This window comes from Halichoeres trimaculatus, unplaced genomic scaffold (assembly GCF_033239565.1).
Source record: "Halichoeres trimaculatus isolate MK-OKI-2021-1 unplaced genomic scaffold, fHalTri1.1 fHalTri1_scaffold_22, whole genome shotgun sequence".
Taxonomy (NCBI): Eukaryota; Metazoa; Chordata; class Actinopteri; order Labriformes; family Labridae; genus Halichoeres; species Halichoeres trimaculatus.
Genome location: NW_027437200.1, coordinates 9,265,681 through 9,283,653, shown reverse-complemented (window position 1 = coordinate 9,283,653; position 17,973 = coordinate 9,265,681). Strand labels below are relative to the sequence as shown.

Below are 17,973 nucleotides of genomic sequence, written 5' to 3'. Positions count from 1 at the left end.
CTTTAGTCTGTAATGATGAAACATTTTTTTTGACTAAACTCAGTGAGTGATTGCTTCAGGTAGCTGATTCATCACGTTGCGTTTCCCTCAGGTTGAAACCAAATATTTAGGATTTTTGCACCTCACATAAAAAATGAACTTCAGGAAGTTTTCCTGTGGAATGATTCAACTCATCCCTCTAGCTCATACCTAAGTGTGTAGTATCCTGTAGCTGCTGCCTGTGTGTATGTGTGTGAGTGTGTGTGTTTTATCAAACAGGATACATGCCACCACAGCAGAAGCAAAGTTGTCTCACTGGGCAACGGTCCAACACGTTTTGGAGAATTTAGTGTGAAGGCAGTGATGCATTTCCTGTATCCTGCTTTGCTTCATTTGTTACTGGACGTGTGTGTGTTTGTGCTAAATAAACACATTGCACAATCAATGTGTTTTCATCATGGAGTGGGATGTTGACGAGGAACAAAAGGAAAACCTGATTTTCTGGATTCTGTAAACAAGATTTTGTTGTTGACAGATCGATTCTTATTTTATTAAGTTTCCTTCTATATTGTTTTTGTTTGTTTTTTTGAAAAGGTAATGTCTGTAAAATCTTACATCAGTGTGTGTGTTTTTTAATATATGCTCTCTTTATGGGACCTAGAGATGCTGTCTCATTCACAACTGTTGAAGGTACAGCTTATGACAAGTTGAGTTAATATATTTGTTAGGGATGCACCGATCCAACCTTGCTGCTTCCGATACGATACCTGGGCTTTGGGTATCAACCGATACCATTACCGATCTGATACCAGTGTTAAATAATAACCTGCATGCCCTACTGTGGGGTAAGGCTGGTAATGTTTTGGGTAAAAGGCAAAAAAAATAGTATATGGAATTACTAAAGTCAATATTTATTTAAACTATTAAATATTAACATGTTTGAAAGTGAATCAGAGGCAACATTTCAAATTAAGTAGCAGAGAGCGCTCATAAAAAAAAAAATCAATTAAAAAAAAAAAGATAGATAAAGCATAGATCGGCAACATGGATTGGCCTTTTCCCACCAATACTTGTCCAGCTTTGAGGGGCACCGATACCTGAAACAGTCTCAGTGGATCTCTAATATTTGTGAGGATACACTAATCAGATGAGTCATATCCTGCAACCTGTGGGCTCATCAAGTAATCTGAACAGAATAATGTAGTTATTGAGTGTGCATGATTCTTTTTGCGTTCAAATAGCAATAAAAAGGGCATGCACGTCCAAAAATAAGTGTTTCTATTCATTTTACTTCATTTACAGTCTATTTTTACACATGATGTCAGAGTGCAGATGCAGGTGTTTTCCTGAACTGACGATAGAAGAAAAAGCTTAAAGGTATCACACCTTGCTTTGATTTTTTGCAGAACAAACACCATCAAACGAAGGTGTTTTAGATCCTAATTGTCACTGAAAAACACTGAAACATTTTCTGTTTTTTATCTAAAATGTTTCAATGATGTATTTTAGTCCTGCTAGTCTGAAAATTACAACCCCAAAACACAAGGCAGAACTTTAACGGAGAGTTTATAAAGATGCTCTCAGAGTTTGGAGTAATGAATCATTCTTTCAGAGAGTGATTGGGTCGTTTGTTTCACTCCAGCCTGTCTGTCTCTCTTCATCTGTCTTTATAAGAAACAGACCTCCTCTGAACTTCTCGAGCTGGTTTTAAATGTTTCTCTTTTGGTATATTTTGGGTGATTTATCACAGATCTGCGGCGTGCACGCTGACGGAGAAAATCACTGACACTGACTCTTTGGCTGCGTCTCTGGAGCACTCTCTCTTGTTCCACTGTTTCCTCCACAGCAGCTGCTTGAAGGGCCTGTTTGAGCACTAAGCCTGTCACTTCTGTTACTGCCCCTCTGTCTCTCTGTCTACCTGTCTGTCCACTCTGTCCCTCCAGATCAACAACAAGGCTAATGTGGTCACCAGCCCCAAAGAGCCTGTCCCCACTCCTTCTCTGGTACACTGTCTGCCTGCCGCACTGCTGCATGCTAGCACACTGTCTGTCACTCGAACTCTCTGTCCACTCTTCTATCTGCTCACGTCCTGTGTTTCTATGAAGCTGAAATTATCTTCAGTGGTTGTGAAACATGACGGTCCACTCGCTCTTCTAGCTTGCTTTATTGCTTTACCACGTCGCTGTACATGGACTACATTATCTTTTGTTGTTGATGACAACTGTAATGGTATCACTGGAGCCATTGCACATATTTGCGGCTTTTGTTGGCCACAAACCAGAGGCATTACTGGTTTCTGTTGAGCCTCTTTTCTCAGAAGTATTTCTCAACACAGTAAATCCAGAGTTGAATTGTTTTTAAACTATATCATAGACTCTTCTTTTTTTAAATCTTGGATTCAAAAGTGAAGCCAGTGGAAAACAGCCTCAAACCTGCTGTCTCATAAAGCCCAGGCAAAAGAAACCCTCATTTTGGTCAGTGAGAATAAGCAGGCCAAACAAACTGAAGTTTCAGGTTATTAAACTGTCTCTTGACCAGTCTTGAAACCCATGGCTCTGTGAGCAACAGGCAGCTCTTCAGGGCTGCAGTGAGAAATGACCCTTTCATGCAGTGTTTCCTTTGTTTGCAGTCAGATGAGCTTGAAAAGAGAGGATTTAGTTGAAGTTAGTCGACATCTAAAAGAGAATAATTAGCAGCACTTAGGAGCAGATATCCTGTTAAAACATTAACTACAGTGAAATGCTTTTAGACCGTGAGATAAACGGAGCCAGATTATGGCTGATTGCAGTCTGCCTTATTTGTTCTCAGACCGGTTTTCACTCAATGCGCACTATTGGACTGATAGAAGATGGGCTACTAATGAAATCGGAACACTTTTGTTACCCAATCAGCTTCCTGCACACCTGTTAACAAAGATTAGGTGTTGTCAGACCAGCTGATTTGCATTCAAAGTGCCTTTTGGAGGGTAAGGGTTAGGGTTAGGATAGGGTCAGGTCAGAGTTAGGTTTATGGTTATTCCCATTTTTCAACCACAGAGCTGGGGGCAGAAATTAGACTTCAGATTAAATAATTTTTAACAAGGTATACTCACTGTAAGCCCAGAGACATTAAGTCTGCTTAAAAAAATCTCATAAACCTGTTGCTTTAAAAATGTAAGCTATGAAATATGAGAACTTGTGTTATCCTTACCAAAAGTCTGAAGTGTAGAAAACAAATCTGAATAAGTCTACAAAAAATCTTTGCAAGAATGAATTTCTACCCAAGTACATACAGGGCCGCGAAAGGACAGGGAGAGACCCAATGTATGAACAGGGACAACTCAGAAATAGCAATAAAACATCTTTAAAAACATTTTTTGGTCTAGTTTGTTAGTTAGTTCTTTTAATTATTTCTCTAAATTAAACATGATAACCAAAAGTTAAATCAGGAAGTCACAAAGAATTTTTTTTTTTTTTTTTTTTTTACATATATAAAAAGAGGGATGGTCAAATCTTAAACTTTAACATTTTGGATTGATTGAACTGAAAATGATGACCATGATGAAATCTGCATTCAAAAAGTTAGATATACTTTTAAGTAGTAAATTAAAGCGTATATATTTAAGTACATTGTACTTGATTTTATAACCAGATTTAAAATCCAGGCTTACAGTGTAGAAGCAGGTGAGCAATAACCTTCAAGGGAGACAGTGTGTGATGTTTTTATCAATTCAATGCACTCTTGTTCTGATCTGATGTCAAGAAATGTACTGTATTCGAAGGATAACATATTGTTTACTAACATTTTAATCAATGGTCAACTTAAAACTCTTATTATCTCTACTGACAGGGACTGGAAGTAAGGGCTATTTCTGTCCAGTCTGTCTGTAATTAATCACATTAAGGCAATGGGTGTGTGGATTTATAGACCTGGATTTTGAGGAAAAATAGCCATGTTTCAGTTACTAAAAGCATGAGTACAAGGACGTTTTTCTCATATTTTCTACTGAAAGGCCACTAAAAATCAGATCTTAGAATGTTTTATCAACCACAGGCTTAACCAGGTGGGTACTCAGGCATCAATTTCTAGGTTATGATCTCTGATGGGAACAGTTTCTCTTTTTTCTCATCAACTTATTTCCACCTGGACTTCAGAGATTTCCCTTAAGAAGTAGTTGCAGTCTCTTGTTTTGTCATTTAAATCAGTAAGTACATTGTGCAAGCAGTTGCTACCAATCCGGGATATCTTTTCGTTAGTCCTAAAATGTTTACTCATGCAAAGTGTGTCTGCAGCTAGAGCTGCTCCTTTGTACAGCAAACATGAAACATTTAAGTGAAAGTGCATCTTGGACAATAAATTATTATACTTTTATGTTTTATAATATGTCTTTCTGTTTGGTGTCTTTTGTAAAGTTGTGTGATCAGTCCAATGCCTGCCTTTTCGTGTTCATGTAATACTTTTTTTTGTTTTTTGTTTTTTGTATGTTTGTTAGAAGTTGTAGTTACATTCATTTTATTTTACCTCACCTTGGTGTGTCTCTGTTGTTTAAATTAACTATCTGTGTTGTAAAATGTGATAAATCTGATGATTAGAGAATTGTTCAGGCTCCACATGTGATAAAAGTCCATCTGTTTGTGTGAGTGCTGCAGTAAACTGTTGTGATTCTTTAAAGCACCTTTCCCTTTTTTCCCTCATATAAACTAATTCCCTCCACTCTCTCCCATCCTCACTTTTATCTGTTTTTCCTGCAAATATCTCTCCTCCTGAACTTTCTTGCACTAACTCACTCTTGTTCTGCACCGACCTCTCCTCCTTCTGTTGGTCCTCTCTAATCAAGGAGCCTCAAACCACTGTTATCCACAACCCAGCTGATGGAAACAAGGTACACAGCTGGTCAGGTGTTAGTCTGAGTGTAGTCTGCTGCTGATGTGTTCATCATTTAGAGTAGCAACGTGAATTATGGCATTATGGTATTTCTGAACCTGGGGCCTATACTTTTTGGCACATCTTGGGTTAATGAAATAGCTAATGGATATGAACATTTTAGGGGTGGATTGCTTTAGTCAGAACTTTGAGACAAACTGGGATGGCTGCAATGAAATCTTTCAGGTTTTACACTCATGAGGAGTTCACATGCCTGTTTTACAATGTGTTGGCAGGTTTAGATTGATATTTAAACTTTCTGACAAGCAAATCTCACCTTTTGATTCTGAAAATTAAGCCAGTGAGGATGTTGATAAAAAAAAGAAAAAAAGAAAAAAGAAACTGCAGTTCCCCATGTGTCCACTAAAGGCTGGCCACAAAGAGCCCCAAATTCTCCACAGATTTCATACTAGAATGCACATTTCTAGAACATGATTTAACAAGTCTATAGTCTTGTTAAAAACAAAGTTTGGGGTGTATAGCTCATGGATTTTATATACACATATTGCAAGGTAAATATTTAAAGAACACTTAAAAAGCTAAAAAAAATTATAGTAATAAAAAAAAAGGCCAAGATTTATTTTCTTAAAATCATTATGATGCAGCATTTTTGATATGGTGACTTGTTCTTATTGTTATTCTTATTATTATTATTATATAATAAGTATATAATAATATACTTATTATGAATAAATATAATAAGTAATATAATAATAAGGAAAGAAATAAAAGAAACGAAGTAACTGGGCAGACATAAATACTGTCAGATTAGAAACAAAGCACGCACATGTAGCACTACCATTATACCAGACAATCTAAACAGAGGTAGACCACCAAGTTCCATGTTCTCTGAAGTGACAAGTTTGTAACAAGAGTGTGATGTAACAGCTGTCTGGGTTTATGGACAGTCATACTCTCCCATAGAAATATTCATCTCTGGAGGGAACCTTGGTTCAGTGTTGTCAGACACTCAGAACAACCTCTAAACCTTTCAGCTGTGAGTCACCATAAAGCCATTTCAACACGTCTGCTGTCGACTGAAGCAATCCAACAGACCTTAAAGTCATTTAGACTCCAAACCTATAGATGAAAATGGGTCCCAGGTTTTAAATACTGGACAATCCTTTACATTTTTTCAGATGATGGTGATTGTGTCGCTGGATGTTACTGAACTTGACATGCCGTGACTCCTTAAGTTCGTGCATGCTGTTGGCAGCTGTTGCATGTGATTCTCTGAGCGACTGCTGCGATGTATTTCAAAGGTTGCTTCATCCTTTGTGCCACCACTTAAACCCTCGGCGAGCATGTGCTGCTGTTGTCACTGTGACGTTGGTTTTGCAGTGGTGTGACAAAGGGATTATGCATGATGCTGCAATACAAATAAGATCATGCAATCCCGGGGATATCTGGTCAAATCCTTTACAGAAAAGCCCGTCCCCTGTGTGCAGGAGATTTCCCCGTGCAGATGTTTGGGTCTGTGTTATCATGTCTAATCCAGCAGATAACTGTGTTTTAACATGTGCATGCTTATATCTTGTGTTTTGTGTAGTGACATGATGGTGTTGTTTCCTTAAGTGTAGCTCAAACATGTGTTCATGTGCAAAGGAAGAGTGTTCTGCACATTGAGGGAATGATGAAAACTTTCATGTTGTGTTCACTTTTCTTCACAAAAAAATGGTCTAACTTTAACTTTTTGACACTTTCCTGTGTTTAGCTTGTTTTATTAATGTGTGCATCACTTCAACAGGAGTCCAGTGAGAGTGCCAACACCACCATCGAAGACGAGGACGTCAGAGGTAGGAAGGTTCAGACTCACTTCACACACTTCTCTTCTTTGAACAGGACAACTCAAAAAGCAATCTTTCATGCCATCCATTTTTGACAGCTGATCTATTGCATGAATGTGATGCATTTTCCTTTATCTTTTTTTTTTATCTCTCTAATTTCATGGTCCAATTGATTTATTATAACATCATGGCTCCATCAGCACAGTGCTGTAACATTAACCATCCTGAGTAAAGTCAGAGGGTTTCAGAGTGTGGATATTGATCTTAGATCTCACAGCGATTTTTCATTTGACAGAGGAAAGTAAGAACAGACGTAACCTGCGTTTGAAAGGCTCTGGTTTCACACAGGGAGGTAAAAATGGAGACCTTTGTGCTGGAGCTCAGTGAAGTGAAGAATAATGACGTTTGTTCCAGCTGTTCAACGAGTGGAACTGATTTGTGGTTGTGTTTTCATGTTTTCTGGTTGTTCACGAAAGCGGTGGCCTTTCTTCGAAACGAGAGCCTGTCAGAAGAATCTGAACATGTTTTAAAAACTAGTTATTCCATGTCACAGAGGCTTTTTTTTTTAATCTCTGACGCTCCACATGTTGAAATCTTGTTCTTTGTTCCATTGTACGCTCACAGGCATACTGAGGATCTGTCATTTAGTCTCCTTGTCATTGATAATAACAGCATTGCCATTCCTCAATGCTTCAGTAACCTGTCTCAACAAAGCTTTGATATTCTAACTCTCAAAGCATTTCTTCAGTTCTTCCTCTCATTTCCTCCTCCCATTATTCCCCGATAACACCTCTTCTGTCTGCCGAATGTTGCCCAAATAACAGTTGAGAAGTCTTTGTGAAGTTTGAAGAGGATTGTAATCTTGACATCTCTTTGTGGAGGAGCTGTCTGTGGCAGGAAGTGGAGGAATAAAAGAGAAACTCGTTTCTGAAGTTTCTGTATCCTCAGAAGTGAAAAGCCAAATTTGAAAAAACGTACTTGCATCAGAGGATTATCTGATATTTTAGACATGGTCCACATTAATTGTTTGTTTACCCACATTTTTTAACCCAACACCTATATAGAAGGCAGTCATCACAGGTGGTCAAAATATTACCTCTAAAAGTTCTTCTTTTCCACTATCGATAAACACAGGTTGCTGTCCGAACCCCCAATTTCAACAGGCAGTGTGTGCATCCTGTACCTTCAGCTCAGGTTTCCATGGGGTAAACAACACCTCAGAGCAGTCTCAGGAGTATCCATATGCATCTGTTTTCAAAAGGATATACACTTGGCATGAGTCAAACTGAGCAAAGAAGATGGACAGGAAGTCAGGCACATGACCAGAATATACCAGACACTGAATTTACTACTTCTTAACTTCCACGATGGATCGACCAGGACTGGATTGATATACGGCACATCTAGGTCTCTATGAGAACACAACGCCGGCTGACAAAGTTTAGTAGTGAGAAGAGATAAAACTGAGATCTGTGTTTTTCTCTGCTAAAAAACAATTTGATTAATTTTGTAGTGATGGTTGACACTGGAGCCTAAGTGTCAGACAGAAAAAGAACAGAAGAGCAGAAGAAATCAAAACGGGAGAGTGAAACAGCCCAAGAGTGGCTGTGTCACTCTATAACACATGTGCTAAACTGTTTATGATAATGTTCATTCCAACCCACAGTCAGCAGTTATTCTGCAGTGGTCTGTTCAAACTTGAGAGTCTATCAATAAAATGAAGAGTGAGGTTACGTTAGCTCTGCTTGGTAGATGACATGCAGGACATGGCTAACCAGGATTCACTAACGTTACACATTACAGACATGTCCTAGAGCATCAGGCTGTCAGCTGCGCTTAATATAAACGCTACCAAACTACTTACAAACTGACAGTGTTTACTTGTTGTCACGTTAGCCTACAGATACATTAGAGCACCTGGCTGCTGATGTTGCTAACATATAGCTAACTGCTACAACGACTGCTTAATGTCACGTTTCAAACCGTAACACTACATAACTGTACTGATATATACCTCACCTCAGCACAATGTATCCAGTAACAAGTTGTCCTGAACATAGAAAAATTGTTTCGATCTCCATTTAATTCCAAAACAAAAACACACCTCACTAAAAGTAATTTACACAGTGTGCAGAGACTCCGGGCCACACGGTGGTGAGGGAGTCCCATTAAAACAGATCCTCCTCACAGCATCTTTAGTCAGAATTAAAACTGCAAAAAAGGAAAGCTTCATAGAAATAACCAGAAAATTTACAGAAAAAAGGCTTTGTAACCAGTAGTTGTTGTGTTCTGGTGTTTTATCCACGCAGCAACCTTCAGTCTAAAAATGTGAAGCAGAGCAAATTGTGGCACTGACAGTGCTTGACGTGCACACTACCTGTGAAGATCAGAAGCACATTTCTGATAACACCACATCTCCATAAAAGAATAAAAAAATAAACTGCTTTATTGACTTAAAAATTAAGGGAGTTGATGGTCTACCTCTGCCATGCTTTGGCTTTGTGTGTTTTCATGAGTAATCAAATCTTTTAAGTGAAAGTTACCTGCGGTGCTTTTTTCTGCATCATCGCTCCACCCAAGAAGAGAAACTCAAATAGTCCTTCACATCCTTTTCATCCCTTAACACTCTCACCTCCTCAGCTGGTGGAACAAACTGTCATTTCCTGCATGCTTTTCATTCATTTTTCACTTCATCTTTTCCTTTTTTCCACTTTTATGTTATCCCTTCATCCCCGCTGCATCCTCCCTGCCACTCTCACTTTTCCCTCCATCCATAAACCTCAGCACACAGCTCCTCCTCTACAACCCAGATCCTCCACCTAAAGCATCTCCAGCAGTCTGCTCCTTACCAGCATGCCTCCTTTTCCCCCCACCACTCCCGCTCCTCCTCCACCTCTTCCACCTCATCTTCGTCCTCCACTTTCCTCTCCTCCCCTTTCTCCTCCTGCTGGTACTCCCACATCGTTTGGCCCACTGGTGAGGAGTGCTGCCAGTACATCCTGTGGGCACTGGTGGCCGCCTACCTGCTCCTCTTCTTCACATCTTCCCTTCTGGTCTTTTTCACTGACCGTTCCACCTCATGCCCCTGCGGCCCCCATCACTCACCCACGCAGGGGTTCGACCCCGAGTATGGGGACCCCCTGCACAGCCTGGGCCCCGCCGACTCCGAGTGTAAGTGCATGACATAGTGTTTGAGAATACACTGAGAAAAAAGAGACATAAAAGAAATGTTTGAAATTAAAGTGGTGTAGACTAAAAAACAAAACACTTATCTTACTTCAAATCTCACTTTTTAAAGTCGCTCCTCTGGAAAATGTGGCAAAAACAGAAAGGAAAGTTTTGAAAACATGCTAATATTTTTTTTTGTTCTTTTCAGTCTTTAACTGTGATTTTAATTAATCTCCTCCATGTTTTCCAATCCTTGCTTTAGTGAAAGACCTCTAAATCAGACCTCAGCCACACCTCCACATGTGGCTGAGCTGTTGTCTCATATCACCCCCTGCAGGCCTCATACAGTCATGACACCCTAAGGTGAATTTTTCACCCTCTTCTTGGTTTGAACCCCTCTTTTAATCCATCAGTGACTGTTGGCTTTGTAGTTTTTGGTATTCATAATTTATTTTTTGATCCTGGAAATAGCCTCAACTAAATCCACTCAATTTGAATGAGCGCCCACACCGAAGCAGCTCCAAACTTCAGACCTTAAATTAACTCAGTATCGTGTTTGTGTCCTCTTATGACCCGTGGTTTTGTCCTGCACTTACAGTAAAAGCCTCGGAGCTTTGTGTCTTTTGGCACGACTGTTCTGCTTCTGCCAAACATCCGGTGACCTGCTTAGATTCTTTGTATTTATCACCATTTTGCCCTGTGAGTGTGTGTGTGTGTGCGTATGTGTGTGTGAGAGAGAATCCATTAGAGTGTGTGCATGCCAGCCTCCCATCTTTCTTATTAGAGACCTTGTTGGAAGAGACTGTTTATTACACAGCTGACAGAAGCTCAAAGAGCGTTACTTCCACTTCACCGATACTCTGGAGTCATCTCAGTACTCTAAAGCCGGAGGATGAGCTGCTGCTATTTTTGATAGAACAGAAAGAAGTGTCTTTTTGTGCTGGATTCAGTTTGCAAAGGGAAACTTTCAGGCCTCTTCTTATTTCCTCTCTTTCTGTCATCTTCTCCTGATTTGGCAGCATTTCAGAGTTAGAAGTGTCGTGCTATTCAGTAATTCATATTTTCACTTTTTCTTTTACTTACCGTGAGTTTTGTCAAGAAAATCAGGAAATCTTGTGTTTTGAAGATCTTAATGTGGCTGGTATGCTGGTTGGATTTAGCACCAGTGGTTTCAGTAGGTGTGATGATGAGGTGATTTTTCTGTTTTTGATGCTGAAACTTTATTGATTATACACTGTTGACAGTAAGAATCCAGACTCCTCACATACACCAAGATTGAAGGCGACCCATTCACATTTGATGGTACTGTTTAGTTAAATCACATGCACAGGAAAAGCTCAGTTCTTTATCACCATACCTCAGTGCCAAAGATGTTGCCATGATAGTTCTTGATTTTTCACTGTGTATACAGTTTAGATATCAAAGTTCACAGTTAGTGCTAACTCAAGATGCTAAATACAGATACACAATGTACATGGAGATGTTTGATGTGACAGATTGAACGTGCTCTTCTTTTCTCTTCACCACTTACTGGCTTAGCATGTTAATGCAGGTGTTTTCAACTGTTTCTGTGTTGGTGTGTAGATGGAGAAATATTTAAAACCTCTTCTTGTGTCACCTGGTTGTTTTAAAAACTAAGAGTAAAAAAAAGGTCTTTTGAAATATATTTTATAACTTGTGGATGTAGTTTTCAAAAACTTTTAATATTTATATTTTAACTTTTTTGCTCTTGTTAAAAGGGATAGTTCAGGTTTTTTTGCAGTGAGACTGTGTGAGGCATTTGAGATGTACAACCAGGAATCTGTAGGTCTCCACCATCTTCATGTCCAGACCCTGGATGTTCACTGAAGAAGTCCAGGGTGTACTTGAATCAGTCCACTGAGTCAGATGTAACAGTAATAACAATAGTATGTTCGTAGTATGTGTGACACCCATACGAGTTCCTGCTCAGCTTGGTCTGTTTATTGCGAGACCAGGCCTAGAACTGGCAAAGAGTCTGGGTTATGTGTGAGGATAAGTGTACACTCTATTACAAAAGCTTTCTGAGGTTAATCTGCTTTCAGAAAACAAGTTGTTGCAGCACTTTCCTGTGCACACACTGATCACCTGTTTAAGTTTTTTTTTTTTTTTTTTTTTATTGAGATATTATTTTTAATTGGAGTTAATGAAGTGTCCTTAAAAATCAGACAACTCTTGATGTACTTGCTCAGCTTTAAAAAACTCTGACCATGAACCTCTGTGTTTTTGCTAACTTGTAGGGATCTTTGTCGGGTCCAGCTGTTAGTAATTGAAGCAGAAATGTGTCCGCTTGAATCTCGTTCTCACTATTACTGAAAGCTGCCGTTGAGAATGTAGCAGCAGGTTTTACACAGCCCGACCAAGGGGAAAGGTTTGATGGATGTCATTACCCTCTTATATAAAATCTCACTGAAAAAAAAAAACAAGGGCCCAAGTGTGCCACTCAGGTTTAGAGAAGTAAACAGATCAAACTTAGACACTTTGTTTCTCTGAGTGTTTGTAGTTGGACTTTATGTCACTGCAGCTTTTATTGGTTAAGATGGTTGAAAGGAGAATCGCAATATCTGATCTTCAGAACTTTGCACAGCCTCCAAAATGTTAAAATAAAGGTTCCTCTTGCTCTGATAGGGCCCTGAATCAGCAAACTGATGGTATCTCTGCAAATATTAGACAGAAGTGAGTTTGCTGTTTGCAAACTAAAGTCCACATCTGGTGCCAAAGGACACATTGAAATGTTATTTAAGCTGCATCAGGGTTTTTTGAACCAATCAGAAGAGGGTTGCCTCTGCTTTATAATTCAGGTGTCAGCTGCAGCTTTCAGAGCAAAGTTAACCAAGGAAAATGCTTCAACTTTTAGCTCTTGGCTTGTTGGTGTTACTATCTCTGGAGGGGAGAGATGCTCAGGTACAACGGCAGACTGTGAGTGTTCAGGTAGCATGGAACAACAGTGGATCTCCTGATGTAGAAGGTAAAATGAAACAGTTTGGCTGTGTGTTTGAGTGAGTTGGCATAAAGAAACTTTGACACCATCATGTCGATTTCACCCGTTCATGTCACTACAGTGTCTTCTTACAGTGAGCCACAACAACAGCACTTACTCTCTGCATTCATTGTTTCCTAGCTCACCTACTTAGCATGAAAGGTAATTTTGATGTTGTCCGATGTTGAACCACGCTGACAAACCTGTCGGTTTCTTCTTCATTTATTTCTCTGTGATGCTGTTTTTCTGTGTTTCTGGAAATGTCTGAATGTTGTGATAAATGGTCAATGTTTGTGCTTTTGTTCAACTTAAGCCTAATCTGGAGGAATTCTGGTATTTCCAAACCACATTTCTATCCTTTTTAATCATATATTTGAGTCTAAATGATGCAAAGATATGCAAATTTGTAGTAACTACAGTGGAGAAAATAAGTATTGAACGTGTCAACTTTTGTCTCATTACATTTATTTCTAAAGCTGCAATTCAAACAAAATTTCTACCAGACATATGTATTCAAATAATCCACACATGAAAAGATATCACGACATTCAAGTTTATAAATAATGATTATGTGGAATTAAGTACAATAACACAGGAAAAAAGTATTGAACAGACCATGGAAAGGCTGTCTACTTTGGCAAGGAAATGCACCACACACCTGAAATTTGTCAGAAATTATTACTTAAGCTTCTGAATAGTGCAAACCAACATCAGCTGTGCTAGAGCAAATTGATGGTTCTATAAAAAAGGTTGTCTTTTTTCTCCAAGCAGTTATATACGACACACCTCATGATGGGTAAAGGCAAAGAGCTCTCTGAAGACATTCACAACCTGATTGTTGCTCAGCATCAGAATGGAACTGGTTACAGACTTTTATCAAAGCACCTGAATATTCCAGTCAGCACCGTTGGGGCCATTATTCGCAAGTGGAAGAAGCACCACCTTACCATCAACAGACCACGCACAGGAGCTCCTTGCAAGATTTCTGACCAGGGAGTCAGAAAGATAGTCAGAAGAGTACTCAACGAGCCAAGGAACACCCTGAAAGTGCTCCAGAAAGACTTGGGGGCATCAGGTACAATTGTTACAGAGAAAACAATAGGCAATGCCCTCCATCAGTATGGCCTCTATGGACACTCAGCCCAACAGTGAAGTTTGGAGGTGGAAGCATCATGGCATGGGGTTGTTTCTCATGGTATTGGCAAACTTCATATAATTGACGGAACAACGAATGGAGCCCTGTATGGGGAAATTGTTGATATGAATCTGCTCCCATCCACCAGGGTGATGAATATGAGGCGTGGCTGGACCTTCCAGCAGGACAGGGATCCAAAGCTCATGGCAAGGTTGACTCTCAAATGGTTTTTTTAAAAAAAGAAAATCAATCTGTCAAAAAGGCTTAGTCAATCACCTAATTTAAATCCAATTGAACATTTGTGGAAAGAACTAAAGAAAAGAGTTCACCAGAGGGCACCAAAGAATAAACAAAGGCTCCACTAAGTATTAGATGAGTCTCAGTTAGCGTGTTCAATACTTTTTTCCTATGTTATCGCACTTAATTCCACATAATCATTATTTATGAACCTAAATGTTTCATGTGTGGATTATTTGAGTTAATACCAATGTCTGGTAGAAATTTCATTTGAATTGCATCTTTGGAAATAAATGTGATGAGAAAAAAGTTGACGCATTTAATACTAATTTTCCCCACTGTAACTGTTGAAATGCTTCAGCCAACACTTGTAGAATGGGCAAGTGCTGCACCTTAATCTCCAGGAGCAATTGGCATCCTATTACCGTCTTTTGTAGGTGGTCTACCTCTGTTTTAAATCTTAATTGTGAATAACAATGATGCATGAAAATAGAGACATGGTTTAGAAACATCAAGATTCCTGCTCCTCTTCACTTTGATCAGTGTGTTTTTAAACCTGATCATCTCCTTGGTTCTTTCTGTCTCTGTGTCTCAGCCCGAAAGCAGGAGATCATCAAAGTCACCGAGCAGCTGATCGAGGCCATCAACAACGGAGACTTTGAGGCCTACACGTCAGTAAACCCCCTTCTTTAGACTGTGCTCACATATTTGTAGCACATCTTTTCATAACTTACACACTTTTGTTTAACCAAATCAGGAAGATTTGTGATCCCGGCCTCACGTCCTTTGAGCCTGAAGCGTTGGGAAACCTGGTGGAGGGTACTGACTTCCACCGCTTCTACTTTGAAAACGGTAATCATCATGAAACAAGAGTTGGAGATTAAACCTATGGCACAAAATAAAGCATTTAAATGCTGGAATCTAAGCAAATGTTTATCTCCTGTGTTTAGAAATATTGTCTCATTGGACTTTTTATGAAGAACTACTGGCGGATTATTTTACTCTTTACATGCAACTCCAGCATCTTTTGTGTCTAATATCTCAAAATAAGACAGTTTTTTTAACTAGTTGGTAAATATGGCTCATACAAGATCCACTAAGACAATTTTACTGAAAATAAGACTCAAAAATTTGTAAAGATTTCCATTTTTGCCGTGTTAAAACCCTCAGTTTTCTCATGCCACTCTACAAGAAAGTGATTTTGGTTTAGGTGATTCACATCTTTTGGTTCTGATGTTTTGGAAAATTAGAATTATCTTTGATGAGCTTTGGTTAAATCTATTAAAAAAACTCCTTCACCAGAAACCCAGGTCTGTAGATTCCTCCCAGTGGTCATGTGACTCGACCCAAAAACCACTGGGGCTCTTTGGTTAATGTAATCTCCTCCGTTATGTTCTCTTCCTGTGCAGCTCTTGCCAAAGGGAAGCTTCCCATCCACACCATCCTGCTCAACCCCCACGTGCACCTGATCGGGGATGAGGCCGCCTGCATCGCGTACATCCGCCTCACCCAGTACATTGACAAGGACGGTATGCCTCGCACCATGCAGTCGGAGGAGACTCGCATCTGGCACCGCCGGGACAGCAAGTGGCAGAACATCCACTTCCACCGCTCCGGCTCACCCACTGTGCCCACCAAGTAAGCATCACAAGCGAATGAAGTGAGTAGAGCACAGAGGGAAGTACAAAACAATCTCAAAAACTGAAGAACCACTTTGTTCACAGCGTGTAAATGTCACCAAAAACCTGATGTTCTTTATTGGAGCTGAATGAAAACGTAGCAGAACTCAATCATTGAAATAGAAATGCAACATGAACACAATAAGAATCAAAGCATCTGTTTCTGGTTTGTGTTTCAGTTAAGAAGATGATTTTTGACTACAAACACCCTCCAGCCTACAGCAGCCAGCTGAACAGACCCCGCCTACTAAGTGTCCGACAGATCCTACAGCCAATCCCTGCCCTCCGTAGCTAGAGCTCCGCCCACTCAGTGTGTTGTTTACATATTGTCGCTGCTGGACTGAAGATTATTGTACATGTTTGGGATTTTGAATTAAAAATATATTAAAATAAGGGAGTAAAAGTTTAGATGACATCATTTTATAGTGCGAGTGTGTGGTTGTTCATCACCAGATCATATCGGCAGCATGTTTTTTTTTAAATCAGTAACTTTAAAAACATAAGAGGAGCCAGTTCATTTGTAACAGGCTGGTGAAATGTGTGAACCTCCAGTCATCATGTAGTGGCAGTTTTTCATTTGAATATTGCACACGTGATGTTTTTTTTGACCAGTGTATCACATATCTGCTTTTTACTCATGTATCTTTCCAGAATGGCAGTCTCTAAAAGCTCAGGCGTAGGCTTGCGTTTGTTTTGGTGATGTTTAGATTTTGGTAATTGATGTTAATCGCTCTTCAGCTGTGACCATATGAGCTTGAGTTCACTAGTTTAACAAATCTTTTTTTTCTGGCACCAAATATGTTTACTAGAAATTTTAACTACATGTTTAAAAGGGAACATATTTTACTTTATTCATGTCCAGCTCCACTATCACAGTTTTCTGCTAGAATGTAATTTAAGAGAAACTTCTTTAAGGCCGTTCTGTGATTCCTTCCTTTACAATCATATTTATACAGTAAGGAGATAATTATGTGAAATTTATCAACTGTTTTGATGTGTTTACTTTTTATATCATGATACTGATGCTTGTCCTTTAACATGATAATCATTGCTTTCCTCAAAACCCTTTGAGCCCTAGTTGGTCATATTTTCCCTCATTTTCTGCTTGACTCTTGCACGCCTATGTTTTACAGTAGTGCATTTCACAGCAGCATTTTTAACAGTACCAGGGCCCAGCTGTTCAGAAGTCCTAATTAAAAAAATGGTAATAATAAAAAAAATCCTGAATTGGAAACCATTTTTTTCAAATCAGGTAAAGCAAACACCAGTGATCCAATCAGCAATCATCATCTATCTTCGTGTGACACTGATTGGCCTTGTGACTTTGGGAAAAGACGCCATGTAGCCAGAAGTTAGCATTAAATGACCTCCAACTAAGACATATCGTCTGTGCATTGTTTACATCTGCAGCGTCTTTTCTTGGTTAGTTACATTCTTGGCGTAGCAAGGTAGCATCCATACATCTGCTTGTGTGGAGACTCAGTTTCGCTGTGAGTAGTAAAGCACATAAGGGCTCCAACCTGGCTTACCTGAGTAACATAACTTTATAAAAATGACTTGTTTCATGTGCTACTCAAACTCAATTGGTACAATGAGATGATGCTGATTTTTAAAAAGTGAAAATATAAAATCAAGTCTGTCCTTAAGGGAAAAATAAACTTTTTTCATTAAATGGGGATTACTTTACAAATACCTGGGCCCTGGTTTCCCCCTGGTTCAGATTTAAGAGTAGAAACGTAACGTTGACTCTGACAAGAATGCCAAATTATGCCGAAATGTCAGTCCTGGAAAACCCCCACCATGATTCACTGTTGTTTTACTTTTGTATCACTGTTCAGATCAGGGTTTGGGATTCTGTTATCATCACTTATAGATCTTATTTCAGAACACCTGAGATTAGGAATGAGAGATTTAATAATATTATTACACCAGTCACAGGATGGGCTTAGATCTGTCAGTTTATCTCATATTACATATTTTTCATATCTGATTTAGAAGTGTTGATGGGACACTGATATATAATGTTACCCTGATGGGACAAGCCTAATGTATGTTTAAGAAATATCAATTAAATAAAATGTGTGACTT

At 39.2% G+C, this 17,973-nt stretch overlaps 1 protein-coding gene across 23 annotated transcripts in view; it reads left to right on the top strand.

Annotated features, from left to right (window-relative positions):
- camk2d1 (calcium/calmodulin-dependent protein kinase (CaM kinase) II delta 1) overlaps positions 1-17,973 on the top strand; it is a 112,967-nt gene extending 94,994 nt beyond the window's left edge. For 4 of the 23 annotated variants that reach the window (XM_074662439.1, XM_074662444.1, XM_074662440.1 and 1 more), the window contains exons 14-20: positions 1,923-1,982; positions 4,796-4,840; positions 6,629-6,677; positions 14,802-14,877; positions 14,964-15,058; positions 15,616-15,866; positions 16,065-17,973. In XM_074662439.1, the coding sequence (XP_074518540.1) occupies positions 1,923-1,982; positions 4,796-4,840; positions 6,629-6,677; positions 14,802-14,877; positions 14,964-15,058; positions 15,616-15,848 (558 nt within the window). In that variant the 3' untranslated portion in view covers positions 15,849-15,866; positions 16,065-17,973. The remainder of the gene's footprint in view (positions 1-1,922; positions 1,983-4,795; positions 4,841-6,628; positions 6,678-14,801; positions 14,878-14,963; positions 15,059-15,615; positions 15,867-16,064) is intronic. The other 19 variants (XM_074662437.1, XM_074662442.1, XM_074662438.1 and 16 more) reach the window with 5 other exon arrangements.